The following is a 27,878-nucleotide window of genomic DNA, read 5'->3' on the forward strand; positions in this document are numbered from 1 at the left end:
CTCTCTGTGTCAAGCACACACACACACACACACACACACACACACACACACACAAAAGCACTGAGTCAGCGATGCACTGTGTGTATGCAATGACACATGAACATCACTGGGGCATGTTTGGAGCACTCTGTGCTGCCTGACAGCGGGTGTCGTGTCGTGCACGTTTCTCACTGTGTCGTCCGTGTCCTGCTTCTTCAGCTGCTCGGCCATGTATGTGATGGAGGCGATGGCTGACTTCAGGTTGGGAGGGAGGATCAGACAGTAGCTGTCAGTGTCCGGGAGCCGCTGGAGCTGCACTGTGCTCTCACACCTTAAACACAGCGAGGCAGAGGGAGGGTGTGGGGGGAATGCAACAAAAAAAGGGATGCAAAGTAAAAAAAATATGCATTGAGACACCGACATTGGCTGCACCAAGGAATTTAGCCAGGTCTTTAAAACTTTCAAAGTCCAACAAATAATATTTGTGAAGATGGTGGAAGATTTTGTTACTTTTGTCAAAAAGCATATTAAATAAATATATATTTTATACACCTGTGCTATTTTCTGGTGCTTTACATACACTGTAAAAATGTTTTTACAATACTTTATAGTCTAATAGTCATATCTTGTTTTACAAAGGTAAGCCTACACTACTGCTACTTGCTTTAAAGGAACAAGGACATTTTGGGAAATATGTGTATTTGCTTTCTGGTGAACAATAATAATAATAACAATAATAATAATGATTTTTGGAGGTGCCGGTAGAGCCTAGCTGTCTCTTGTTTTCAGTGTTTGTGCTAAGCTAAGCTAACAGACAGAGGGTTCAATCTTCTCATCAAACTCTTTGCGAGAAAGTGAATAGTGCTTGTAATTTGTAACTGCTACCATTTTCACAATAAGCATCTTGGGCACAAACATGTCCTTTAGTATGACACATGTATCTTATCGTGTAGGTCAGTTAAAAAAGGAAAGAGAAAAATATATATATAAACAGGGAGGTATAAATTACAAGTGATGGTGCAACACAATGAGTGCAGGGTACTAGCTATTGAATCTTAATAAGAAAATAACACAAGAAAAACTGTACAGAAAGGTGCATCAGTTACTATGTTGTAAATTACAGACATAAATAAGGAATGGAAAAATGTATTAAGATTATGATTATTTTTCATTATTATATATACAATAGTTATGTAATAGTTTCTTTGTTTTTAAGTCTGATTTTAATTTTAATATTCATTATGAAATCCAGATCCAAAGTATAATCACAGTGAACACATGGACAACGAAGAAACACACTCTTATGTGGGGCTCTCTCTCCTGTGAAGAGTGTCATGCTCATACTTAGACGCACGTCCTCTGGAAGCAGTTAAAACACGCGGCAGCACCCGTCACAAATGCCCCCTAAGACCAGATTTATGTTGTGCATGTCAGGAGTCACTGGCGCAGCATTGTTCACCTCTGCTGTAGCAAACCACGGCTGACGCTAGCTGTCCACTGCAGGACATACAGAGCAGACGTAGATGTCAGTGTTTACAGTATGTGTCCTTGTGTAACCTCTGGAGGCATATTAGCATGTTATTTATGCTCACTATTTAATTTGTGTGAGTCAGAAAAAAATCAACAGGACACAATGTTGGTATTCTTGTCCATGAAAAAAGGGCCTTCCAGACATATATTATGACATCTAAAGTCTGCTTGATGTGTGTTTGATATGTTTTCTCTGTAAAAAAAAAAATTCCAGAATCTATGAATATTGCCAAAGTTTGACTTTGAATGAGCACAGAAAAACTTTTTACTTTCAGCAGATGCATGTGAAAACCTCCTTCTAGTATCAAACTCTTCACAGACAGCATTCTGCACAGTGAAGACGTAAAAATGTAGGAACAAGAAGAAAAACTAATTTCCAAGTGGAAAGAAAGCATTTAACTTGCATTTGGCAAAAATTAAATTTTATTTAATTCACATTTCTGAATATTTGACCCAACAATATATACCCTACTTATATAGCAGGTCATGTCACACACACTTGTAACACAGGTTGAAGCAAACACTTAAATAGGGTGTTAACTACAGATTGCACTTCCTCCTTCTGCCCTGAGCTTCCCAACACCCCATTCACCCTTCACCTCCTGTAAAGCTTCTCTACATTTTATGATAGCAATTTATGTGTGTTTTATTTTTTGGATGTTTTGATTCTACATTGGGAAAGGTAGTGGTAACCCAACAGCTGAGTATTGGATAAACTGTATAGTCTCAAGCCTGTTTTTCTGAGTGAGGGAGAGTTGTCATTTTATAAATAAAAGGTTTATACTTGGCAGCACTGACATTTCACTTTTGTACACTGCATTTTCTTCTATTGTGGTAATGATAATTCCATTCACAATTTTGTATAAAGATTAGAACACAATATTCACATTTAAATGTTACATTTTTATATTGAATCAGCATCTTTCTAATATTGACATTTTACTTATTTATTAAGTTATTTTAGGATTGTTAAGAACTAGTGGACTCAAAGAATCCTCCATCAGTTGCTGTCACATGATTTTTGGCAGCTCTATGTTTGAATACTATGTACTTATGACATTTACATTACAACCTGATTAATCCATCAACATTGCTACAGTAACAGGTGATGTACAGAATTTAGCCTTGGTGACAATGAGCCACAAGACTGTGAGATGGCTGAGGAGGGAAAGTTATTTGTGAGCGGTGGAGAAGTTGCTGTGATGGGCTGGTGAATGGTTGAAGTGGAAGGTTTCCACACCTGGTCTGTTAAGCAACTATACATGATGAGGCAATTAATGTGTCATACTTGCAAATGCAGCATACATGAGGAACTTTAAAACGCAGTAAACAAATAAGATAAGTTAACATTTCGCACAAGGAATAGAACAGTCTATCACCCAGATGCAGCTTTGAGTGTGCTTTCTTTTTAATGTGTTATTTTGATGTATAACTCTACAGTGTATGTGTTCTTGTCTTTAACATACAGTTAAAGCAAAAAACTAGCTCCACTGGTATTCTTTATCACTGTTGTCACACGATCATTAAAACGCTGCTAGAGGAGAGAGACGGAGAGACCGCTACATCGTCCCCTCTTGAAGGCGTCTGGCTCCACTCCACAGTGCACCTGTCAGATTGGCACTTCAGTACATGTCTACATATATATGTCTGTATAGAGTGCACACAGTGTGCACATTGCGTGTGATGTTAATCATGTGCAGAACCTCAGGCACCAGAGAGGGGAAGGCGTCAGTGAAGGAGCAGGACGAGTTATCAGAGTCACAGAGGGACAGCGTGACAACAGATGGAGTGCTGGACAATAAAAATGAGCTCCTGTAGGACGGGCGTTGTGTGTGTGTGTGTGTGTCTTGTGTGTGTGTGTGTGTGGCTGTGTGTGTGTGTGTGTGTGTGTTCAGGGCAGAGCTATGTGGTGCTCTTCATGGTGCATGCCATTCACATTCCACGGCTTGTATTCATTACTGCAGATACATGGGGCCCTTCTCTCTGTGACACACACACCCTTACACAAGCACACGTATGGTACTGTATTTACATGTGGATAATACATTGGTTCATGATCAACTCAGTTAAACATACAACCTTGTGTGATGTATAGAAACAATGACCTTTTGGTACCAATTAAATACACTCAAATGGAGATGCACATGCAAGCAGCTAACATCATCAAACATGCAGGAAATTCTCATAAATCTTCTGTAAAGGACAGCCCTTGGCTTCCAGTTAGCCTCTGACAGAATCACAAGATTAACAGATGGATGAAGGCAAAGACATCACTGTGACACAGACTGGATAATAGTGCCCGACAGCGCAACCACCATCTCTTCCACATCAAAAACGACAAAATCCTCCTGTGCCCCGATCACTCAGCACCGGTCTTTCCCTTCCACTCATTCCCTCCACCTTCTTTCTGTGGGATTACCCCTTAATGCCAAACCTAAACAGAGGCTTAATGGCTGGCGACTGCGGATGGGGGTGTGGGGCTTAGCTGGGGCTGAATCTGATGCCTTTGGAACGGGATGAGAGATCCCAAGCACTGGGCTTGGTTCAGGGGACTGTGGAGCTGTTTATGATGACATGGCTGTGTGGAATGGCTAAGGCCTACTGGCAGATTAGCCAGAGTGAAGCCAGCACGTTTGAAGGGACTGTACAGTTTGAAACAAGATTTTAGATTTTAAAATGTATATTCTAATAATCTCCTTTATGGATTGATATAGTGACTCAACCCATTGTCAGAGTAAGTCAAGGAACAGGGTAGTTTTGAGCTAAACAGACAAAGGAAGAGCAAAAGCTCCATCAACAGAAAATATCAAAGCCCTGCATACACTGCAGCTAACATGGTTTCAAACTAGGGATCGCAATTTTAGTCAAACATTTAGTCGTTTGGTCCACTACCTTAGTCCAGATTGAAATATCTCAACTATTGGATGCATTGCCATGAAATTCTGTATAAAATATTCCTTGCCTTCCTTCCTTTAGTGAAATATCTCAACAATTATTTGATGGCTTGCAATGAAACTTTGCACAGATATCTATGGTTTATAGTCAACCCTCATGGCTGACAAATATTTCAACAACTGATGGAAATTTGGAACAGACATTCATGTTCCCTAGTGCCATCATCAGGTCAACATTTTAATTTGTCGAATGCTTTGGTTTCCAAATACCTGCAAAAGCGTGTGTTATGTGCTAATTAATGAAGGTTAGCATGGTAACATACTAAACTTAGATGAATATGGTATACCGGCTAAACATGAGCATGTTAGTTGCTGACAATAGCATTTGGTTAACATTATGGCCTAAAAAGCAGCTAGCATGACTTGCATACTCATTTCTGCTTGAGTACGAAAGCTTCATCACAACAAATAGACTAAAGACAAAAAAAAAATTGTTTCAATAAGAAGGGGTTGAATATCAAAGTAGCAAGCTGATGAACCAATTTCATTTTTTGCTGATGAAAGCAGTGACACAAGATGAATTAGTGTTTCTAACCCAGAAAATAAGATCAGCTCATTCAACTTTTAGGTTTTACAGTGAGTTGACTCAATAAGAAGCTATGAGCTACACACTGAAATCCCACGTAATTCGTCATATCCTGTACATCATACTAATAAAATTGCCTCTTTAAAATAGATATTTTTAAAGTAACCAAAACTAAAATAAAAGAAATAATTCTTTACAAGAGTCAAGAGACAAGAGTCTGGGCCAGGCTAGCTATAGGCACAGCTAAACTGTACTTTGAGCTAAATGCTAATGTCAGTACGCTAACATTCTCACAATGACAATGTTGACATGCTGATGTATAGTGTTTATCATGTTCACCAGCTAACGTTTAGCCCCTTTAGCATGCTAAAATTTGCCAATTAGCATTAATCACCAAGTAAAGCTGAGAGCTGTGACAATCGACTGGATTTTTGAGGCGTTTCACTCAAAACCACAAATGTCAATCTCATGATGGTGCTAGAAGAAAATTAGGGGACCAAGACCACAGGCATTAATCCTCTGGGGACCAAAAAAAACTAATATTTATTTTTATTATATTACATTATATTTTATTTTGCAGCTAGCATGGATAAAAAGTGTGTCCAGTTTTACTCCAAAGTCAGGATATAACAAGACTTAATGATAACTCATTAATCATTTGAAATGACACTGAGCAGTAAACTCCATTTGGTGTTATCCAGTTGATCCGTCCTTTCAGTTCATCAGAGTGCTTTTAATGTAACTGAATTAAATATGGTATTAAATATGTGCAGCTGAAGGAAGTGTGCTGTTATTGTCTTGTCAGATTGTCTGAGCTGCTGTGGCAATGGCTGTAATTCTGCCAAGTCTAACATGCTCTGTTCTTTACTATAATAGCTAGTCTGGCATCAGATCCAACATTCACACTTTGGCACACTCTACAAAGAAGATTCATGCCTGCGCAGGCTTTTATTAACATTAATAGAAATAGCTTTCTGCTTGTGTACCATCAGGATCAGCACATCGTAGCCCAGAAGGAGGCTGAATCAGGATGGATGACTCTGATGGGTATCACTTCAGGTCTATGGTGTTTAACTGTCTTGACAGGTTAGAAGAATATAGGCAGTATACGTTTATTTCTCTCAATAACTCCAACCTGTTTATCTTTGGAACCTAATTCAAACCAACATTTATTTGATTTTTCTGCTGTTGTATGAAATCTAAAACTAAAAAGACACAGTGGTAAAGGTGTGGAGATGTAGCACAATGCCTTTTCACACATCTTTACCACTGAAGGCTTCATCTGTTTAAGCAATGTAATGGCTTTTGGACTTTCTTTTTTACTATTCTGACCCCTATTTGTTCACACCCTGAAACGTGTGTTGCTATATATATTCATACTGTTAGCAGTCGACATAAATGAGAGCTGAGCATTTAGAGAGTTATCTAAGGGTTTTTCTTCCTCCTTTGTACAGACTGATGAGAAGAATCATTTAAACAATAAATGCTTAATGCTCATTTTCAGTATTTTGTGGTTTACTAAACACATTTTATTTTCTTTGCACACAAAAATGATAAATCAGTGTGACAAATGTATTACCGTGCTCGTAAAAGGGCAGAACAAAATCTATTTTTAATCGGTCATCAGTCTTGTGCTCGCTGTAGCCTTCCCGTTAATGTGACAACCTCCCATCAGACTGACATTTCCACTTTTGCTGTTATCACTATCATGGAAAAGTAACTTGGGTGCTTCAAATATGTAAATATACAGACCAACATACTGTTTTGATTAAGTTTTTTTTTTAAAAGGTCCCATGTGTAGGATTTAGTGGCAGTTAGCAGTGAATTTGCAGATTGCAACCAACTGAATACTTCTCGCGTCACTCTTCCATTCCAAGAGTGTAAGAGAAACTACACTTAAGTTGCAGGACTTAATTTATATAATGGGTTACACTTATTTTTGAGTTTATTAGTTGGTTTTGTTCTTTTCATCTTGTGCCCTCGTGGGAAGAAGAAGCGCAACTGTGTGCATTTTTGGTTTGTGTTTTGTTTATTTTCCTTAAATGACCAGAATAACTTTTCTCCAGTTAGTTCTTCTTCATTTTGATCAAATGAGACCATATAAATCATGAAGCTGATTGAATAACACCTCTGGTATATTCCTTGTCACTAAATCTGGCCTTACCTTCCTCTCCAGGGTATGACGAGATCAGGGTTGATCTTGCGAAAGAAGTACTCTCCTCCAGGCTGCCTGCCATTGAAGCTTTGGATGGGCGTGTCATCACTAGACTCCTCCTTCAACAGAGGTTCCTCTGGGTTTGGCCTTGTCATGCCGATGTACTTGGGCAGGAAGTGAATGAATACCTGCAAATTTGAGGTTAAGAAATCAGTGAAATCAGAGTTCTCAAAAGTATTGAAATACCTGAGAGGGATTTGCGTTAAACCTGGCCCCACCTTTCGAACCCAGTTTGGCATGATGTGCGTGCTGGGTGTTCGGTGGTGCAGATTGAGGACAACTACGCTTAGGATGACAGAGAAAGTGACCAGGATCATGGTGAACAGGACGTAGTTGACAATAATTGGGATGCCCAGGGAAGTCTCTGGGACCTTGTCAGCCAGCAGAAGCATGAAGACAGTCAGAGCGATGAGGACAGAAATGGAGAGAGTCATCTTCTCTCCTGCAGACAACAGGGACAGTTTGGAGAATTAATTATGACAGCGAAGCAGCAGCAAGTGTTACCCTGCTGGCTTCTGTTTCATGCTGACAAGGGCAAACTTCAACAGATGATTACATTCAACTGTTTGCACTGTACTGCGATAAGTTATTTTAACTCAAACGAATTGTTGCAATGGATTACATCATGTTTCTTGATTAAGTAGCTTTTGTTAGTCATTCTTAGTGGCACTAACTTAGTTTTGTTACAGAAACATTCTTGTGTAAGTACTTTTTACTAGGTGTTCTGTTTTCACAGTACACATAAAAATTACAAAATTAAGTCAGTGTCACTTAAAATTTTTTAAGCTACTTCTTCAAGAATGTTTTTTCATCTTACAAAATTGAGTTAGTTTTTACTTTTTTATGTAATCAGTTTCAATTGGGGTTATCTTTAAAAATATTGGCTTGTTTGAGAATAAAGAGTTTGCTGGTCCATTGTAGGTAAAGATGACAGTTGCCTGATTTAAAGTTCAGCATGCTCAAATTGTTTGCCATCAATCTATATGAATGTATATTTTCGGCTTTGTCAGTGAAACATCACTCTGAAATCTGCGCACACAAGTCCACACGACTGACAAAGTAGATTGCTCGCCAAGGTCACTTCCCTTCAGTCTATAATATATCAGTAAATTCCTTCAAAGCTATCCCTGCCTTATGGAGCAGTCTGTATTATGCTTCTTGTCATGACACTAGACACTGTATCAAGGGGGTAGTCTCCCTTCCTATATGCCGCCTTGGCAGTGATGTGTAGTCACAATGTCAGAACGTGTCAGATGTGCTGACCTGCTCCAGGAGGCAGGTAGAAGACAAATATAGCCAACACGCTGGTGAGGATGCAGGGCACGATTATGTTGATGATATAGAAAAGAGGCTTCCTCTGTATGATGAGGTAGAAGGTGATGTCCTCATACAGGTCCTCCTTAATGTTTTTTCTCGACGGTTTGTGACAGATGGCCCATTCTCCATTTTCTGTGGAGAAAGAGACGTGCAAGGCGATGAAGATACTGACATTAGTACGTGAGCTGTTTCCCATAATGTGTAAACTGAGAGATTTTCTTTTACTCTGGGGCATTTCTGAGTGTTATGAAAAGTAACATGTATGTTTATTTATTCTAGATTTTTAGGGCATATTTTATGATAAAGACATTTAAAAAATATGATTTACAAAGTCATTGTGCTACTATTTCAGAAATAACTACAGATCTATACAGTAAATGTCATACGGTACTTATAACAGGACAATAGGTTGTTGATGAGCTCATTCTAGGCACCAACCAGTGAAAGCGTTCTCATCTATAACAATCTCTTGGATCTCTCGGCCATCATCATCCAGGAAGTACTGCAGTTCCACCTCGGAGGCATCGTAGGTGTACGAGCGGAAAATCATGCTGCAGTTCTGCCAGTCGAACGGGAAGTACGACACCTGCAGGAATGGAAAACTGCTTCACTTTTCAAAGGGAATCTACACAAATATTTAATTCTGGATGAAGGTCCATAAAAATGGAAAGTAAAATATTAGGGTACTGCATATTTAATAGTAGATCAATTGAGCCATAAATTGTCCTTCCCCACAGGGAGAAAATACCACACAGAGAGAAATGAGTTGTTGATGGATCTGCATTTTTAGTTGTCAGTGCACTAGTGGTCCTTAAAGACCTAAAGTACCTCTATAGAGCAGGAGCTGCGGTAGATGGCTGGGGGGAGCCAGTTGACTGTCCCATCACTGTAAACCAAGACGTTGACGTAGAGAGCCACGTCAAACTGACCGTCATTACTGCAGGGAGGAAGACAACGGTGATGCTCACGTTTCGGGCACCTTAGTATTCCCTGACTTTTTACTTCTACATGCTGAACCTTGTAAATACATTTTCCGTCCATGCACTGTTGATAACATATATTTAAGGTGTATATTTATTTAAGACACGCAAACATGTTAACATTGTTAATACGGTGTCAAATGGGCCGATCAGCAGCAAGGACCAAGGACACTTCACATGTAGGAGGAGGTGGGATCAATGATCACAACACAGCTTTTCAAACACATCATTATCTTGCCCCTCCCAGCCAATCTCTGTTTGTTGGAGCAAACATTGACAATCCCTCCAGGTCTATTGGTGTTTTATTGTTATTATTATTGTTATTGTTATTATGTTATTATGTTATTATTATTTATCTGTATTAGCACTTTTTTATGGTCAATACATTTTTATATTTTTTATTATTCTGTTTATTTTGTCTATTCATTTATACATTTTAATTTGTTTTATTACTTTGTTTATCTATTCATACAACTCAGTTTTATTATTTGGTATATCCTTTTGTTAGTCTTAGTTTTCATCTTTCCTATTTCTGCCTCCAGTGGGGTTCCTCCCTGCAAATTGCATTTCCTCAGTTTGTGTTTTTATTGATTACAAAGACATTTATTACTTTGTGTGTGTGCACATTTTGCTTGTATGAAAAGTGCTACATAAATAAAGTCTGATTGATGAATTGATAAACAAAAAGTACTGATGAGGCTGACAAATTAAAGTGAAATTAAATTTAATTAAAGTCATCAATCACTAAAGTGACTACCATTCATCCTGAGGGGGGACATGAATTTCTGTACCAAATTCCATGGCAGTTTGCTAATAGTTGGTATTATTTCACTCAAAACCAAAACTGTCAAACTCGTGGTGGTTCTAGAAGTTAGCAGGTTTCATAAATGGCTGTACGAAAGTTGGTGGCAATCCATATAATACAGATATTACACTACTGAATTACATCACTTTACTGACATTGGCATCCGTGTTAGTCCAATGTTTTATCAAGTTTGCTAACATTTTAAAGTGAAATAAGTTTTATTGCTTTTCATAAAATCAGCTTTGTGTAGTATATGGATAACTGTAGGACTGCATATAGGACACTCACTTGTTTATGAGATAGACGTCAGGACGCCACACTTTGTTGGGAGGAATCCTCAAAACATCAATGTTGTCATAGTCCTGTGGATTCCATGACAACCTGTAGTCTGACCATGCCTGGGAGGGAAAGAAGGCAGCAAAGAAGGAGGGAGAAAAGGGTGAGGCAAAAGAAAATGAATAAGAGGCATAACAGAGCAGACGAGAGGTGAAATCATTACCACTGTGCCCTGATGTCTCTGTTATTTACATCCTAGTTTGCCCTGTCTTTGATAAGCCATTTAAACCCACACCACTGTCACAAACACTCAAACCGTCCCGAATTGTAATTAGCGAGGGCGAGGGCCAGAAATGAAGGAGTGAGTCAGAGAATAAGAGAGATAAAGCAAAGAATAATTTGTGGTTATAAAAAGTGACAAGTCCATTTGAGGGCGGAGCGAGTAGCGGGGAGAGAGGAGATGGGAGTCAGAGCAGCAGAGCAGCAGAGCGAGGCTCGGTGATGAAGATGAATGTTTCCATTCTCATACCAGATTCATGAACACATTGGTTGTCATCTCTTCATTCTTCTCATTCTGTAGAGGGATAGAGAGATACAGAGAAGATAGAAAGAGTGGGGACATACATTAGTGACCAGCATATCTTGTTGTGTATGACAGTGCTGTTACTTTCAATCCAACTCAATGTAAGCTAATTGGATGAATGGATGACCAGTGAGCTGGCCAGCAATGTGTGTGTGGACTGCGTAAAGAAAGCACATTTTTATAAGATAACTTAATGAAACAACTTACATAAATGATAAATAAAAAATGATTTATTCGCATGCATGTGCACGTTGCCTCCATCTTGGATTGTATGTATTTGTATTTACCAAGCTGACAAGCTGAGAGAGCGTCATCCCCACTCGAACCATCACCTTCTCCTCCCAGTAACGAGCTGGTCTGACTTTCATGTTGTAGTTCTCAAAGAGCTTCTGATGGAGCCTCCGCTCTGTTTCCGAGGCTCCTGGATGAAAGGATGGATGCAAAGAGACAGAAAATGAGGAGGGGGAAAATGATGCCTAATGAACCAAGCGCCACCGCCACCTGGACAAGACAAAATAATAGCAGAGAATGGTGATATGGACGAAAAATGAAGAGCAAAAAATACAAAAAGGGAAAAAAACTAACATTGATAGAGAGAAGGGAAGAAGGGGAGGGGGTATAAAGAGGGTATATCTCTTTATACATAAATTTCATTTATATAGTATAAGCTAATGACCGAGAAAAAATGCAGCTACTGGAAAATTGATACAGAACTCCATTACTCCTGTTTATATTGGTTAATTGGTCAGTTTTCATATTTAGCTTAAACTGGTTTTACTGATTAATAAAAGGACATGGGTTTTCACCAGTCTGCTTGTCTGAAAGGCTGCAATGCTTCACATGTTTTAAGACTATGTTATCATAATTTTTCTCTTAAAGCTGCAGTGAGTAAATTTTATAAAAATAACATTTTGTCATTATTGCTGAAATTTTCACTATAACCTGACAGTAGTACATGAGACAGATAATCTGTGAAAAAATCTGGTTCCTCTGGCTAGTTTTAGTGCTTTTTTGGGGGGGCATTTGCGAGAATCTAGCCTGAATCAATCAGAGCTGAAAAAGATATAAAGACCATTTGGGATGGAAGCTTGAAAAGATTTATTGTTGAGTCTCATTCCCAGGGTCCCAAAGTGTCCATATTTGACACCCTGGGAATGAGACTCAACAATTACTACTGCTACTGTCAGGATATTGTGAAAGTTTAAGCAAATATAACAAAAAGTTATTTTGATAAAATTACCTACTGCAGGTTTAAATTGTTTTATTGTCTGTATTTATTTATTTTATAATTATTCCCAATTTGAATTCTACATCTCTATAATGTTAGTTTAGTATACAATAGTCAAATATTATTTTATTGTTCAATTGTCTTATTGTTGCTATACAAATAAAGTTTGATTAATAACACAATTAACACACAAGTAAGAGAATAAAGCAGAGCTAAAACAAGAGTTAATGAAGTGTAAAAGACCAAATCTGTTAGTGAGATAAAGTAGATCGAGTACAACATAGCCAAAGCACGACACATGCTGCTGACACCCAGACCACAGTATGTTTGTTCTCTGTGGATCAGTGAGCCAGGCCCACTGTGGTTAGGGGTTCAGTTCCCACTGGGATGACCCATGTTAAAAATAAACTGTGAATGCTCATCTATACTCTGACTGGGTGAATTGGTACTCCGTCGGAGAATATGTATTTGTTCACCTTGCAGTAGAACCTCAGAACTGGCTTTAGTTAATTACCTAGAATTTACTCCAAGTGCGATAAACTTTCAGTCCAAATATGTGACCAAACAACATGTGGAAAAGGACAGACAGGACACGCAAAAGGAGCCGTGAGCAGGGCAGGTGCTGTACGATGGGTAGCAAAGGTGACTGAGCTAATGTAATTGATATGCAGCAGGGGGATGGGATCAAAGAGATGTCTGGGATAACAGTTCCATCAGGTCCAAAAATAGAGTCTGATTAACAAACAATGATGTGTTAATATGATTCATTATATTTTCCAGAGCAGGGCAGTATTGGGTAAAAACCTTTGACGAGACATAGAATAAGGACTTCTTTTCATTGGGATTTCCCCCTCTGTGGGGCCTGTTTCTGTTCTCTCTGTCCTCTCTGTCCTTTTGCTGTTGGCCCCTCTCTTTGGGTAAATATGGTTGTAAAATTGCCCTAGCTGTAGGACAGAGGGCCAGGAACAATACACCACAACCCCTGTGGAGGTCACCAACCAGTGCAGCTTTTTGCTTTCCACTGCCACTGTAAGGGTCGGAGGGTCAAAGTCAAAACCCTTCAGCTGAGCTCAGATAAGAACTCGTCATCGCAAATCGATTCCAATTCTGATTTAATCAAAGAAAAAAGAGGAAGTGGAATCAATACCAATTTAACTGACTTAATGCAGTGCAGTGGGATGTGAGATGCTTGTCTGTTATCTGATCATACCGTAGAGAGTACAAACATGCCTCCATTTTTATGCTTGCAAAAGGTAGAAGGGATTTTCTTCTGGGTATCCCAACAGGAAATAGGTACAGTAGCAGTGTTAGGACAGACAGGGGACTGCACCACAGGTTGCCAACAAGCACAGGGCAACTGTTTGTTTTCCAAGCACAATATGAGGGTCAAAGGTCAAACGCAGTGGAACATATTTGTTTTTCTTTCTCCCCTTTTCTTTCTATTCCTCCCTGTCACCGTACAGTTCGGACATGTACATCAATATTTAAAATACAACATATTGCTGTGTGTGTTTAGAGTTGCAAAATCCTTGAGTTAGTGCCAGCAAATGCTGTATGTCTTCCGTATTAATTCAGATTAAAGAAAATACACTATGATCTCGGTTTTATTAAATCTATCTTGAAGCCGTTATATCAGCTCATATAAAACTGAGAAAATAGTGAAATCACTGAGTCATGAAACAAGGATTCCATAAAATGTCCTTACCAGTTAAAGTGAGACAAAGGCAGCTGCATACGATGATAAATGTGTTCATCCTCACAGGACTGTTCATCCTCATCTTCATTTGTCCAATCATGACAGTCATGACATCTTACTCTTTTTTTGTTACAATTAAAGGCCCCACTCTCCGCTATATGGGCACTTTGAGCCCTCCGTACCCTCACCTGGAATCTAGATGGAGAGTCCTGAGAAGACACACCTTTCTAACTTAGGCATTTGCATGAACACCTTCAGCTGGGTCGCGGCTAGTCGGCACCTTCAGCAGCGCACACTGTTCAGCTGACGGCTTTCTCTCTTGCCCCTTCGTCCCTCTGTGGCCATGGCTCCATGGGTAAAACCACGGTCTGATTGGGTGCGCGTGCTGGGAGTGACGAGAGGGCGGAATGTGTTTGTACTGGGAAGCCTGTAGGGCAGACACCTGTTGGTGCTCACCAATCTGAGGTTAGCACTATGGGGACGGTGGGTGGGAGGAAGAGGAAGTGGAGGGGGTGGGATGGGGCAGAGAAATGGCAATGGGCTACGGGTTATGACAATGGAGATATTTTTGGGGGTAGAGCAAGTGGGAGGGGTGGAGCGTGGAGTTGATTGGGGGTTGACTTTCTCTGCGGACGAAGAAGGATTGGTGGTTGTTTGGTGGTTAATAGGTGAAATATCTTACTCAATTCACTTAATGCTTTCTTCATCCTGTAATTAACCTCTCCCCCTATTCTTTCCTGTTAAATCAAATCTCGACGCTTTCATCCCTTCAAACAATGGTTTTCAATGGAAACAATGGTGGAATTCAAGCCATACCTTATACGTCTGGGTAGTTTATTTTATGAAAAATAACAAAAAAAAATCCTGTATTACTAACCGTGCATTAATTTGTGGGATGAACCTGTCATAAATTTTCCAATTCTAAGTCCTTTATAAAGTTGTACAATCAGCTATCTTGAAACTACCCTTCTTCCCAAGTGGCGCCTCCCAGTGGTAGAATTAAATATTACATTGTGGCAGACGCAGATAGAAGGGAGGGATGTGATGAAGGAACGGCAACGATTATGACAATGTCCCATGATTCCAACCTGTTCACTGAGATGAAAGATTTGAAACTGCAGACTAGGCACATAGTAAGTAATCAGAACAAATGGATTACCAGAATTGAGCTGGAACTTGAAATAACCTTCAATTAGTTAAATAGTGAGTTCAGGAAGGATAGAGATACCAGATTTGCCGTGACAAGTAAAATAAAGAGAGAGAGAGATTAAGAAATTTAAGTTAGTAGAGCAGAAAAGACAAAGTTGACATGATGTGACTTTATGCGTCTCTGAGCCATTAAAGCTAATGTACGTGTGGAAATTAAACTCATAGATGCTGAAATCCTCGGGTCCACAGATGCTGTGGAGTGAAAACCTGTAGTATGAAGTTGCTGAAGCAGAGTCCAGAGTTACCAAACATCTTGGCAGGAGCAGTGAGGTGTTGTCAACAGTGATAGAGTGAGGTCTTATAGGATTCATGAGTCTGAGCAGGGAAAGAGCAACTCAGTCTTGCCGATATTGAGTTTGAGGTAGGCTTGAGGCGAGAAAAAGATAAGCACTTCGAACAAGATATAAAAATAGAGATGGATGTTGTTGCCATAGAAATGGTGAGGAAAGTTCTGAGGAGCGAAGACTACAAGCGCTGTGATCGATGAGGTGAAGGCCTTGGAATGAACTCTGGATCCTGCTGCTTCTTGGATCCTTCATGTAGCTTTTTATGAAGTTGGTATTTCAAGTTATTTTGTCTCTTACACAAGATAAGAAAATACTCACTGTCTTTCCATCACCCACTCTCTGCCTCTACTTTGTGTTGCATCTGAGGTCATGACATCCCTCTCTCCCTCACGCTGGTCAGACTTTCCCGTGCAAAAACACAAACAGGCTATAAATCAGTCCCCAAGTTGAGAGCTGAGAGAGGGAAAATGTCTCCGACTCGCCCTCCTGCATGCCGCCACTACCAGTATAAATACATTAGTCAGAAGTGGCTCTGTCTTGTTTTAGTGTATCTGTCAAACAGCCCGTCTCCTCAATGCTACAATTTCATGCAAGGTCAAAGTGTTAGATAATAAGCGGAGGATGGAAATGAGTGCAATTCAAGCAATGCTGCAGCCAGTTCCATTATACTGAAGCGCTATCAGCACCGTAGCCACAATGAGCTGTTGAGAATGACTGCGTACTTTCAACCCTCAAACGCTTTAACTCGCACTTCATATATGCATGAGTGTATTTACACACAGAAATATCAGGGAAGCCCATGCGGCAGTGTCAGGTAACCAGTGCCAGTGTGTGTTTGTGTAGGATGATTATTAATAGTAGAGTGGGTTAGTGACGGAGCGAGGGTCGCAACTCTCACGGCAGCATTCTGACAACAGATGGAGTCTTTGATATCCTCCCCTCAGATCTTTATTTAAGAAACAAAAACAGAATGAAGGCACAAGATTAAAAAGGGCAGGTGTGTGTTTGTGTCGTGTGAGAGAACCAAAAAGACGTGCGGGCTGCGTGTGTATATCTGCCAGAAAGTGAGGCACTAAGGTCTCCTATATAATGGGAATTCCACAGGCTATTGGTGCAGCTGGTGAAATGAGTTGGTATGCTGCTCTGCACTCCGACATAAGAATATCCTCCATGCAAAACCAGCGCCGAAAATACAAAGAGGATTACTATGGCCGCGAAAATATCCACAAAGCATGTGCCACACTCCAGCACATTCTGACACAGGGAAATGAAAGGCAAACAGCTTGCTCATTATAGCATCTGGTTTGTTTTGGTGTTTATGTGCGAACACCACATGTGAATATCCTACGTTGGATTCTAATGCACTAAAAGACACACCAGTAGCTTAGGTTTATGTATTTATACAAGTCAAGTATGCTCACATTGGCTTGGTTGGTATATTTCATGCAATCATCAACGCCCCTTGCACACATAATGCTGTTTTGGCTAGTTTAAATGATCTATGTCAAGAGATCTGTCCAAGTATTTCTTGGCAGCAAGACATTTCCATGTGATTAGGGCAACAGTACTGAGGCCGAGAAGTTCTTGAGCACTGTTGCTCATTCAACCGAAAATCCACAAGATGGTCATACATTTGTATATACTTGCAAATTGAGGTTGAATGCAAACAAAACCTGGCAGGAATTCTTGACAGCCTAAAATGCCTTCCTCTAAGGGTGGGTAGAATAAAGATGCCCTTCTGTTCAAGCTTAAAAACTTTATAAATTACAGTCTTTGCCTTCCATATGGCCAAGAATTAAAGTGTTGTATTGGAAATTATAGTTTGACACAATAATGGAATATTGTCAGGATGTATTTCAACATTTGACACTGTCTACACTATAGCAAATGAATAAAAATAACATCTTGAGGTCATCTGGGGTTTGCCAGTCACAGAATGTAAATTGGCAGCGCTATCCAAGACACAAGATGAAAGTGGAAAATGTGAATTTCTTGCCTGGAACACACATAAGAGTTTCTCATTTGCTGGCACAATGGGCCGATGGTTACACCCAGAGAATCATTTAGCACTTTAATAATACAGTGATTTCTTCATCCGTGTTTGCTGAGATCAAATGAATCAGTGGGATCAAATGAAATCAGCATAGGTATAGCTCAAAAGATCCAAATGTCCCACTGCTTCAGGGGGATTTGAAGGGATCGGTGGGGGTGTGGTTGAAGCTGGCATCGGCGAAGATGGCCAAGGTGCCCACAGTGGTGAAGACAACAAAGATCCAGAGGAACATGCGGTCAACAACCATGGCCACGTACTGCCAGTCCTCCCTTAGCTGGACAAGGATGGATGGGTGAAAGGAGGGATGAATTCAACAGAATTGGAGAAGGAGAAGAGGGGAGGGGAATGAGGAGACATGAGGAAGGAGAAGTGGTGGGAGGACGGGAAAAGACAGACAGAAAGAAGAGATAAAAATAAACCAAATAATTATTTTTTATAGGAACAAAAAAAAGGAACAAAAAAAATGTGTTCTAAGAAGGAATATAGGAGTGAGGGAGAAAATGGTGAAAGAGTATTATAACTGAGACAGGTAAACTTACAGCTTCGTAGTCCTTCTCCGCCTGCAGAGCCTCAGCGATATATGTGATGGCCTCTATCGCCGACTTGAGCTCGTCAGGTAGCGTGAGGTAGCTGCTTGGGCCGTCAATGAACTTTCTCAGATCTGTACACATGCCCTCTGGGTGAAACCTGCACGGCAACACAAACACAAACACATCAATGTTGCAGGCAAATATCCATAATGCACAACATTCAATATAACAAATCCATCTCAGGATCGATTCGAAGGAATGTGGAGTGAGTGCACGGAAAGTGTCAACATTCACACTGAAGCACGAGCTTGCAGAATGTAGCAATGTGCGAGCAGATGTCGGTCCGGGCTAATTAAAAGCTGTAAAATAGTAAAGCGTTTATGAGGCAGGCTGCAAGTCTCCTTTGCACTCTTCTGTCATTCAGAGAGGAATAAAGAGAAGGTCAGAGGAGCTCCCCGGGCTCGCTGTGACAGTGTGGGAGTCACCGCTCTGCATCTGCTGACTGGGCTGCTCTGGCTGAGAAACCCTTTGTGTGTGTGTGTGTGTGTGTGTGTGTGTGTGTGCGTGTGCGTGTTTCTGTGTTTACCTGTTGCCCTCAGTAACCAACCGTCAGCTGCCACGGTGTGCCAGCAGTTGCTGTCACTCACAGATTTTCACACGACAGGTCTAACAGTAGGTCAAATTAGTTCTTTATTAAAGTCACAACAAAGAAATGAAGACAGAAATCAACAGACGAGAGGGATTTTAGGCATGTTGTGCTGCGAAACGATGTTCTACTCTCTTGGAGAGTGGTTGGAGAGAGTGATGGAGGAAACTTAGTTAGGCTTAACCTTTCTGGCTAACTTCGGTTTCCAGATATGTCATTAATATGCACACTGTCCCTGCCAAATAAAGTGATAAACTAACATCCAACATTAGCTCAGCCATCATAAACTACTGGTCATACCCGACCAAGCAGAGCTGTAGCTTGTTGAATTGAGTGAGGAGTTGATTTCCAATGAATTCAACATTTCATTTGTAAGAGGACAAATGTCATATTTCTTCTCTCAGAAGTCTCGCAGAACACACGGCTACTGAAGAAACTCAAAGCGTTACTCATTAACCTTCTCTGCTCTGATTTCCCCTGCTGCATTTCTACGCATAATCGTACAGAGTGTCCTTGAGCAATGACACATGGGTTGCCAGTATAGCGTCAGACACGGAGCTCTAATGCTCCTATAACTTTAAGTAGTGATACAGCACGACTCTCTGCTGGACGCCATAGCTGAAATGCTCACTTGAGAGATGACATTGCCTTGGAGATGGCATGGAGATCTGAGAGCACAGCATTAAAACAAGTCCAAAGGAGTCTCTCTACCCATGTTTACTGTCTCCCACTGTACTGTGACTGTCAAATCGGGAATAAAAATGTCCAGTGGGGCATGAAACATGGTCAGTCAGACAATCAAACAGTCCCCTTTGTCAGATTAAACTGTCTTTTAAACTGTGATGTATGTTTACCAAGAAAATAAGAGCTTAATGACATTGTGGGAATATGACATATAAAAGGAGAAAACATACATATACACGTTCACACTTGCACCAACAAACACACTCATCTGTGAGGCTTTTACGTGTGTACCTGCATATACTGCCATATTAAACTATATTAAACCAGATATATTGTATTTTCTTTTTAATTTTGAGCAGTATTCCCTTTAAGGAAGTCCCTAAAACTCATATATTTTAGGTCACTGCTGTGACCTTGTCCAAACGAACAGTAGGCTTTGAAAAACTAACATTATTCTCCTCGCAGAACAGCTGCACTGTGCCTTTTACAAACATCTGTCGTCTTATGAAACACCTCAAATATTAAACACCTCTTTCACTTGTAGTTTTTAGGTTCTGAGGGGGAAAAAAAACCCAGATGATAGGAGTTTCAGGTCAGGCAGCTCACCACCGGAGGGCAGTATGGCACTGTGTTTTTTAACTGGAAAACATTAAGATGGAGTGTAAACCTGGACTACAGACTGTATTATCGAGCTGCTTGGTATTCGGTGCAGAGATTTGGGGGTTTACAATGCAGCGCTGCCATCACCGCTGCCTCTGTGAGTGTGGCAGGTGAAGAGGCTTTGACCTAAGAGAGGTAGAGCTTCATCAGATAGTGGGTGAGATATAAGAGAGGGGGGTAGAGAGCGTGAGAGAGACACAATTTGGCCTTTTAACCCCCTCCTCCCCTTCCTCTCAAAGTAGCACTTCATCAGCGAGAAGTAAATGACTGTTCAGGAGACTAATTCAACTAAAACTGGCTGTGTCTGGTGCCAAGACATGCACTAAACCCAATTAAGGTGCGTGTGTATGTGTGGACCCAAGAGAGATATTGCTGTCTCATCAGATTGCTCTAATAGAGCCCCCCTCCTTCTTCTGTCACCCGTTCTTTCACCTAGACATGCAGCGTCCCGCTCTAATGTGTCAGAGTTGTTATTATTTTAGCAACGATCCTCTGCTACCTCCAGTCTTTCCCTCTTGACATACTTCACTTCTCACAGGAGGTGAATGATAGAGAGGGAGCGACAGCCACAGACTGCTAGGAGGATTTTTGGTGTTAATAGAGCAGCAGGGAGGATGGTTAGTTAAGGATGTCACATAATAGCTTGTTCCCAGCACGCACAGTTCCCCCGTTCTACCAGATTCACCTAAGCAAGGTCACGCATTTACTGTGTGCAAAGTATAGAGACTAGGGTTAGATTTGCCAACATTGGCCCAAATCCTCAACAGCTTTGGGGGCAGAGCTATGTAAAACTGTAAAAGCCTGATTCCCCTATAACTATAATATTGCCAGTTTCTGTGTAAATGCATCCAAGTCCTGGTACAGACACCTCTCACAGTCTAAACCTAAAGGTCAGAAGTGAACAGCTAACGTTCACTTCTTAAACAACTTGTTCCCTGATCAGTTCTTACCATGCAACAGCTCCAAAAATCTGGGTAACTTTATTTGACAGGCTGGCTTTTGGCAGCAAGTGCAATTTTTACGACAAGAAAAACAACACTGGTATTTGCACGCAGGACATGTGACAGTGACTTCTAAGTAGATGTCTAAGTGTATTTGCACAAAGCCTTTAGTGCAGCCTGGAGCAAAGCAATGAACCACCTAAAGCGCCTCAGTGTATCACCTCGATTTCTTATTTTACACAACAACTGGAGATACGGGTATGGGAGGATAAGACGTGTGTAACTGCATATTCAAAAGGTGAAATACCTGCTATGCTTGGTAAAGTTTATTCATGTTAAATGAAAGTTGGATTTCACAGGAAAAATGCAAGCTGTGGGAGAACAGGACATGCTGGCCAGCTGACTTCAAAGATATGATCCTACACAGACATTAACCTGAAACTCTATGAATACTAAACACAGGAAAAGTATAATATGAACTATGGAATTTCATTTCATAGTGCTATCTAGTATCTTTGGGTTTACTCCCAGTGTGTTTTTAATAATTTTCTACTGCACAAAGTTATTTCTTTTACATACAACCCATGTTAAGGACATCAGATATGGATTATTTATTACAAGGGAATATAAAACTTTGAATTAAAAGCTTTTATGTGTCGTGTGTTTGTGTTATGCTGAGTTTATACAGCAGTTTGTGCTGATACCATGCTTCACAAAACCAATCACAACATTTGGAATAAGTTATGACATATCTTTACATCTGCTAGTTCATATTGATACAAATATGTTAATCATATAAAGTTTCTGTGGTTATATCTAGAAAATACATTTAATGCCATTCAATTTTGTGACAACCGCCCCAAACAGCCACTGTACCAGCTGTGCAGATGTGAGCTAGCTAGCAACGTTTGCACCAACCATGTGTGTGGAAACATTTTAAACCTGATGAGTCTTCGCCTCAGTTCGCCCTGAGCGAATTTGCATCTAATCTTGCCCACTGTGTGTCTTTTCATTGACTTCATATGAATAAAAGTGGGTCTGATCTCACCTGTTGGGCTTGGGGAACAAGATGGAGGAGTCGGGCTTGCGGATGAAGTATTCATCAGCCACTTTGCTGATAGAGACTATCTTTTTCTCTCGGCGGGGCAAGGTCTCCAGGGACAGGGGGGTCTCTACTTTCGGCCGCAGCATGCCCAGGTAAGGAGGCAGCATGTGGATGAAGATCTGAGGAGAAAGGAAAGATAAAAATCAGTAAAGCTTACACAACTTACAGTAAAAATCCTTCTGTTTATTTGTGCTTCCAAGACTCTCCCAGACCTCCATCGTCTTCCCTGGTAATAAAAATCAATTTGTTTGGATTCCTGTTTCATGATTTATGGGACAGCTGAAATGTACTTGCCCTGTATTTGCCTATTAAGGCTGAGAAATTAGTCAAAATGTTGAATTTAGCAGTGAGATAACCTTTGAGAACAGTTGCTGCTGAATGATGTGGGTGGGGAAACCAAATGGGTAATGCTTTCCAATTCCTCAACGTCTTCTCTCAAGGTGTCCTTGAGCAGAGAACATAAACTCTGGATGCTCCAGGGGCGCTACAGGACTACAGGTATGGTAGTGGGCAGCTCCCATATAAAAAAATGATAAAACCAAAGAAAAATCAAGTAAATCTTCTTTTAATATAACCATCAGATGGTTCTTCTTGGCTGTCAGACTGCCTTTCAAAAGAAAACCAGAGGAATTTGAATGGAAGATAAAACAGCAAATCATTGGGCCAAATGTGAGTCTTGATCAATATCATAAATGCTGTTTGCCTTTGTAAATGGCTCTTTCATCTGCACTTTGAAGTGCTTGGATATCATTCTTTTGAAATGAGTCCTGGCTTGCCTGTATTGACGGATGGATGTCAATAATAGCCCACTGGCAAGGATCACACAGTACTGCAGCTACTACAGCTTCACTTGTATTGTAGTTTCAAAGAAAAAAGCGTGACTTAGCCTTCACTCATAATCAAATATGCCGATGTTCTTAAGTGACCTCCTCTGACCTTTCTGTTGATTCTGTATGTTCCTGTTTCTCAGTAACACCTGTCATATTTCCTTGCTGCTGAGACCGAAAACCATGTTTTCAGCAAAATGTTTTGCAAATTTCAACCTAAGTTCAACTTTGTTTCCGTCCACGATGCAATTAGATTATTAGCGAGTTAATTCATCAAGATAAGCAGTAGGTGGCGCTGATTCTCCTGTCGGAGAACCAGAAGAAGAGGGCGCAACAAGATGATGTAATTTAAATAGCGTAATCAAACCTCAAAGAGTGAAAGATTTCTGTTTGTTTCATGTATTAATGTAAGAAGGTATATCAGATATGGGTAGAACACTCATGGATGTATGTTCAAATAGTAAGTGCAAATGCTGAATAATTTAATAAAACACACAATTATGTCAATTTAAAGTGACCATGTGATTAACAAAAATACAACACAAAATCAACCCTTAGGACAAAAACACGGCGGTCAGAACTGTGGCCCATATTTCAAGCCTTTGAACCCATTTTTCTCACTGACCCCATGCGACACCAGTTAGATTTCCCACAGCTTGGCATGTCATGAGCTGTGAATATAAGAGAGAAAACTGCACCCTGGAGCGCTCCACTTCATCTACAAAGACCTTATATCACAACGATGGCTGCTGTAACTCAGCTACTGTTGCTGCTCTGTCTCTGGCAGACTAGAGCTTCACACTAATTTCTGCAGATTGGCTTAGATGTGAAGATTAATTTGAAAAATGGCAGGGCTAAATGCCCAGCTTGAAAGTGATGCCATTAAAGCATAATAACTGTAATAAAAGAATGCTCAGAGAAGAAAAGTCAATATTTCCCTAATTATTCCGAATATAATTATTGTTTTAGTAGTGTGAATAGATGCCATTTTGTCAGTGGTGATTTATATTTACTCAATATGAGATCATTTTGTAATTCATCACAGACATTCCATAAACTGCTGTACTGCTTTCTTGTTGTTTGTTCTTGTTTTTTGTATTTTTTCATAGTAAAAGCATGAACATGTACATTATTATAAAACAAAATCACAGTCTCTCCATTGTTTCACGTAGATTTAAAGCTGTATTAATTGATTTGTTTTAACCACTTGGTGGCAGCAGAACCAACACGTTCTCACTCCCAACTCAAGTCAAATACTGCTGCTTAGTCACTGGCCCTCTGCTTCAAAATATGCTGCTGTAGGTAGCCCACTCGCATAATTTCCAGATGCGCAGGGCACCGCAGTCAAGTTAGCAATATAAAGCTTGCATGGTTAACATTAACGGTCACAGTTTGGTAAGGTTTAGGCACAAAAACTACCTGGCTGGGATTAGGAAAAAATCGTAAGTTATGTACCTGACATAACTTAAAGGACCAGTGTGTAGGATTTAGTGGCATCTAGCAGTGAAGTTGCAGATTGCAAATAACTGACCAGCGCTGGAATCTATATTCAGCAACCTGGGAATGAGAATGGGTTGCGAAGTGTGTCTGAGAAACTATGGTGGCCATGAAACTCACAAATACAGCTGCCTTCTGCTGGAAACTGAATGCTGGTGAGACTCAACAAAAAAAGCTAATTTGGGGGCCGTGAAACCAAAATGAGCTGAAAATGCAAAAATACTCTGCTGAGGGGAACTGCAAACATGGGTGATAATTCTCTGTGGGTTTGTCACCGCGAAGCACCCTTTTCACATTTCATTATTATTTAATCAATTTATAGTATAAAAATATTTATTTTGAACAGCTTTAAAAACATATAGTACTGTATTACAATGAGCTCTGGAGCTCTAAATCTGAATATCCATACATTTCCCACTACTAATAAATAGTGCACAAATCTTTCTTTTCCACATTTCCCGACACTTGGTCTGAAGCGTAGAAGAACAACCTATAATGTTCGTTTCTCCCATATTTATCCAGTACCAAGAAACTTGGTTCCAGTAAACCATGCAAATCACCTGTGCATGAGCCTTTCTGAGGTGAATGTTCCCTGAAAGCCTGACAGAACTTGGAGTGAAGTATAGAGCCACTGCTCAGGCCTGTAATTAGCAGCACACAATGTAGAGTGAGGGCAACAGCCGCTGATGGAGGTTAATGGTATAACATGACGTGTCGACTTAAAGCTGGGGTTGGTAATCTTGGAAAGCTAGCGAGAGAGCTAGCAAGGTTTGAAAATAGCACCGCCTCCTGCCTCCTCTGGTTGGCTCATGGTTCCACCCCTCCTCCCCCGATCAGTGTGTCGGTCGGCAAGCACGGCCCCCACAAACTGACTTTAAGCGTAAGCTACCCTTACATCACGCTGCCAGTTTTGTAAACACGTAAAAGCCAATAATATACCGTTCTTTTTATGCCAACAATAAATGATGCAGACACTGACGCTATCGGTAGAGTAATATTTAAAAATTCAATATACAAATAATCTTTTCAATACTAATACTAATACTTTAAACTCACAGAGACGATAATATTAGCATTTACCGCTTAAATACAAGCTACAAACGTAGCTACGTTAGGAAAAGTTACCCATACTTTTCATGAAAATACACAAATCATCCCCGAGCAAAATCTCTCAGGCTGATCTCTCAGTTGTCTCACCCGCTGCCAAAAGCTACACGTGATGTTGACTCTTGTTTGACTCTTTGGAACCTTTATCCAGAGCTTTTTGTTAGCCTGCTTTTTCATTCCTCCCAGGCTTTCTTAGTTCTTTGCCTTTTTCTCCGGGCAAGCCGTTACAAGTAAACCGTGGAACGGTACTTTTCTCCGTATTCAGCAGGATGATAGCCAAAATAAAACCTGTGTTTCTGTAACTCTCGGCGTTCTGCTAGAAGAAGTTGATGCTGTTTGTTTTCCGCAACAGCTACATGTGTGCACCCTGCAGTGTAAGAAAAAAAAAAAAAAATCTAAAAAATAAGGGCAGGGACTGAGGGGGTGCAGGAGTCGCAGAACTAGACACTGGGAAGGCATCTGATTGGTTGTTGCTCTTCGGAACCGAAAGGCACGGATTGGTCGAAGTTTTCTCAGTCCATGGAGCAGCTGACAGAGAGCTCTGATCTCGTGTTCATCCGTTCTTTTTTCTGAAAGAACATAATTAATTTTGATTCCTCTGACATACAGACGGGACCATTTCACCCAGTATAACAAAACGTGCTTCTGAACAGGATTGCCTACCCTACCTTTAATGCAATAGTCTGCCTGAACATAAACTACATAGCATCCATCACACCAAATTATTACAAAAATGAACATTACATTAGTTAATTACTTCAAGGCCACACTTTTCTACATTGATGGTGTTGCTTTTACTTTAGTAAATTCACACCCTCATATTTATTATGTGCAAGATGATAAAATGTGTAAAGCTTTTGTATTTGATTTCACTCATTTGCTATTATAATAAGTTAAACCTACATGATGTTTAAGTCGTCTTATTTAGTCATGACCAGTCTTAGTTATGTTGTTGACTGAATATATAGTTAGGTGAACAAAGCTTTTAAATTTGACATTGTACAGTAAGCAGTAAGTATTATATATCAAATGAAAGTAGGTAGTGGGATATTTTCAGTGCCAAAAGGACATGAACTGACTGAAATGATGACCCATAGGTTTTATATAAAATAAAACTAAATGGCGTAATAGTAAAAGTAGGCTTTAGTTCAGTGCCAAAGGGGCGCTCACTTGCACCCTTTGTTATGAGGAGTTACAGCCCTTTGAATACAAGAATCCCAAGACACATCAATAAACAATGAGGGCACTCCAAAAATGTATAAATTAAAGGTTGATGTACATGCACATAAACTTTATATGAGGATAATAATACATAATTATATAGTTTTAAACAAAAAAATCAGTATTGGATTTGATACGTTGCAGATTTTTGCTGTTTTTACAGAGCCAGCGAGTCCAGAAACACAGGAAAAGCAATCCTAGAACTGTGTAGAACCAAGTCAAATATTTCCATTCATTCATCATCCAGTTTGGATAATATTGTAACTCTGTAACCAGGCTATGTGTGTGATATTTTATACTTTCGTCCATTGGGGGAAGGGACCTCACCTTGCGCACCCACATGGGCATCTGGTGGGTGCTGGGTGAGCGGTGGTGCAGGTTGAGGACAACTACACTGAGGATGACAGAAAACGTGACCAGGATCATGGTGAACATAATGTAGTTGACAATGATGGGGACGCCCAGTGACGTCTCTGGGATCTTATCGGCCAACAGCAGCAGGAACACAGTGAGGGTGAGCAACACGTTGATCGACAGGCCCATCTTCTCTCCTGTGGGGGAAAAATATAATACAATAATGACATGGAGAATTGGAGTTCAAGATTTACTTTTGCTGACAAATGGAACACTGAAGCGTGTTACGACTCATCTAGTTTTACCAGGACAAGGTTTGTTCCTCCTTCAGCTGAGTGAGATCTACTACTTTAGCAGCAGCTGGTCCATGTAATTTACCAGTAATGACTCTAATGGAAAATTCATCTCCCATTCTAAGTGAAGCTGATTGGCCAATAGAGCAAGGCCTCTCAGGTGCATTCAGTGGTCACTTACGAACTGTGTTTACCTCAGATTGGTTAGACTTGGTAGGTAATGAGAAATTGATGTGCATTAGCGCAGTGTATGCTCCCACAGCGAGTAACTCATCACAATGCAATCTGCCAAAAGATCCTCCTAAATGTTACACACTGGGCCTTTAAACCTTTGGATTTGACTCCTCATATTATAATACATTTTATTTAAAGGCG

At 40.3% G+C, this 27,878-nt stretch overlaps 2 protein-coding genes across 3 annotated transcripts in view; both read right to left on the bottom strand.

Annotated features, from left to right (window-relative positions):
• The window catches only part of chrnb1l (cholinergic receptor, nicotinic, beta 1 (muscle) like), an 18,691-nt gene extending 4,380 nt beyond the window's left edge, over positions 1-14,311 (bottom strand). Inside the window, exons 1-10 of the mRNA XM_035675719.1 lie at positions 14,099-14,311; positions 11,453-11,586; positions 11,112-11,156; positions 10,595-10,704; positions 9,350-9,458; positions 8,960-9,107; positions 8,468-8,653; positions 7,423-7,646; positions 7,154-7,332; positions 172-310 (exon numbers count right to left, since the gene is read on the bottom strand). Of these exons, the coding sequence (XP_035531612.1) occupies positions 172-310; positions 7,154-7,332; positions 7,423-7,646; positions 8,468-8,653; positions 8,960-9,107; positions 9,350-9,458; positions 10,595-10,704; positions 11,112-11,156; positions 11,453-11,586; positions 14,099-14,198 (1,374 nt within the window). The 5' untranslated portion in view covers positions 14,199-14,311. The remainder of the gene's footprint in view (positions 1-171; positions 311-7,153; positions 7,333-7,422; positions 7,647-8,467; positions 8,654-8,959; positions 9,108-9,349; positions 9,459-10,594; positions 10,705-11,111; positions 11,157-11,452; positions 11,587-14,098) is intronic.
• Positions 14,312-16,515: 2,204 nt separating this feature from the next.
• Positions 16,516-27,878, bottom strand: part of chrnb1 (cholinergic receptor, nicotinic, beta 1 (muscle)) — a 23,743-nt gene continuing 12,380 nt past the window's right edge. For both annotated transcript variants that reach the window (XM_035675314.1, XM_035675313.1), the window contains 4 exons: positions 27,184-27,407; positions 22,148-22,323; positions 18,178-18,325; positions 16,516-17,912 (listed from right to left, as the gene is read on the bottom strand). In XM_035675314.1, the coding sequence (XP_035531207.1) occupies positions 17,766-17,912; positions 18,178-18,325; positions 22,148-22,323; positions 27,184-27,407 (695 nt within the window). In that variant the 3' untranslated portion in view covers positions 16,516-17,765. The remainder of the gene's footprint in view (positions 17,913-18,177; positions 18,326-22,147; positions 22,324-27,183; positions 27,408-27,878) is intronic.

This window comes from Morone saxatilis, unplaced genomic scaffold (assembly GCF_004916995.1).
Source record: "Morone saxatilis isolate NCDOM2014 unplaced genomic scaffold, NCSU_SB_2.0 Contig4, whole genome shotgun sequence".
In the NCBI taxonomy this organism is placed as follows: domain Eukaryota; kingdom Metazoa; phylum Chordata; class Actinopteri; family Moronidae; genus Morone; species Morone saxatilis.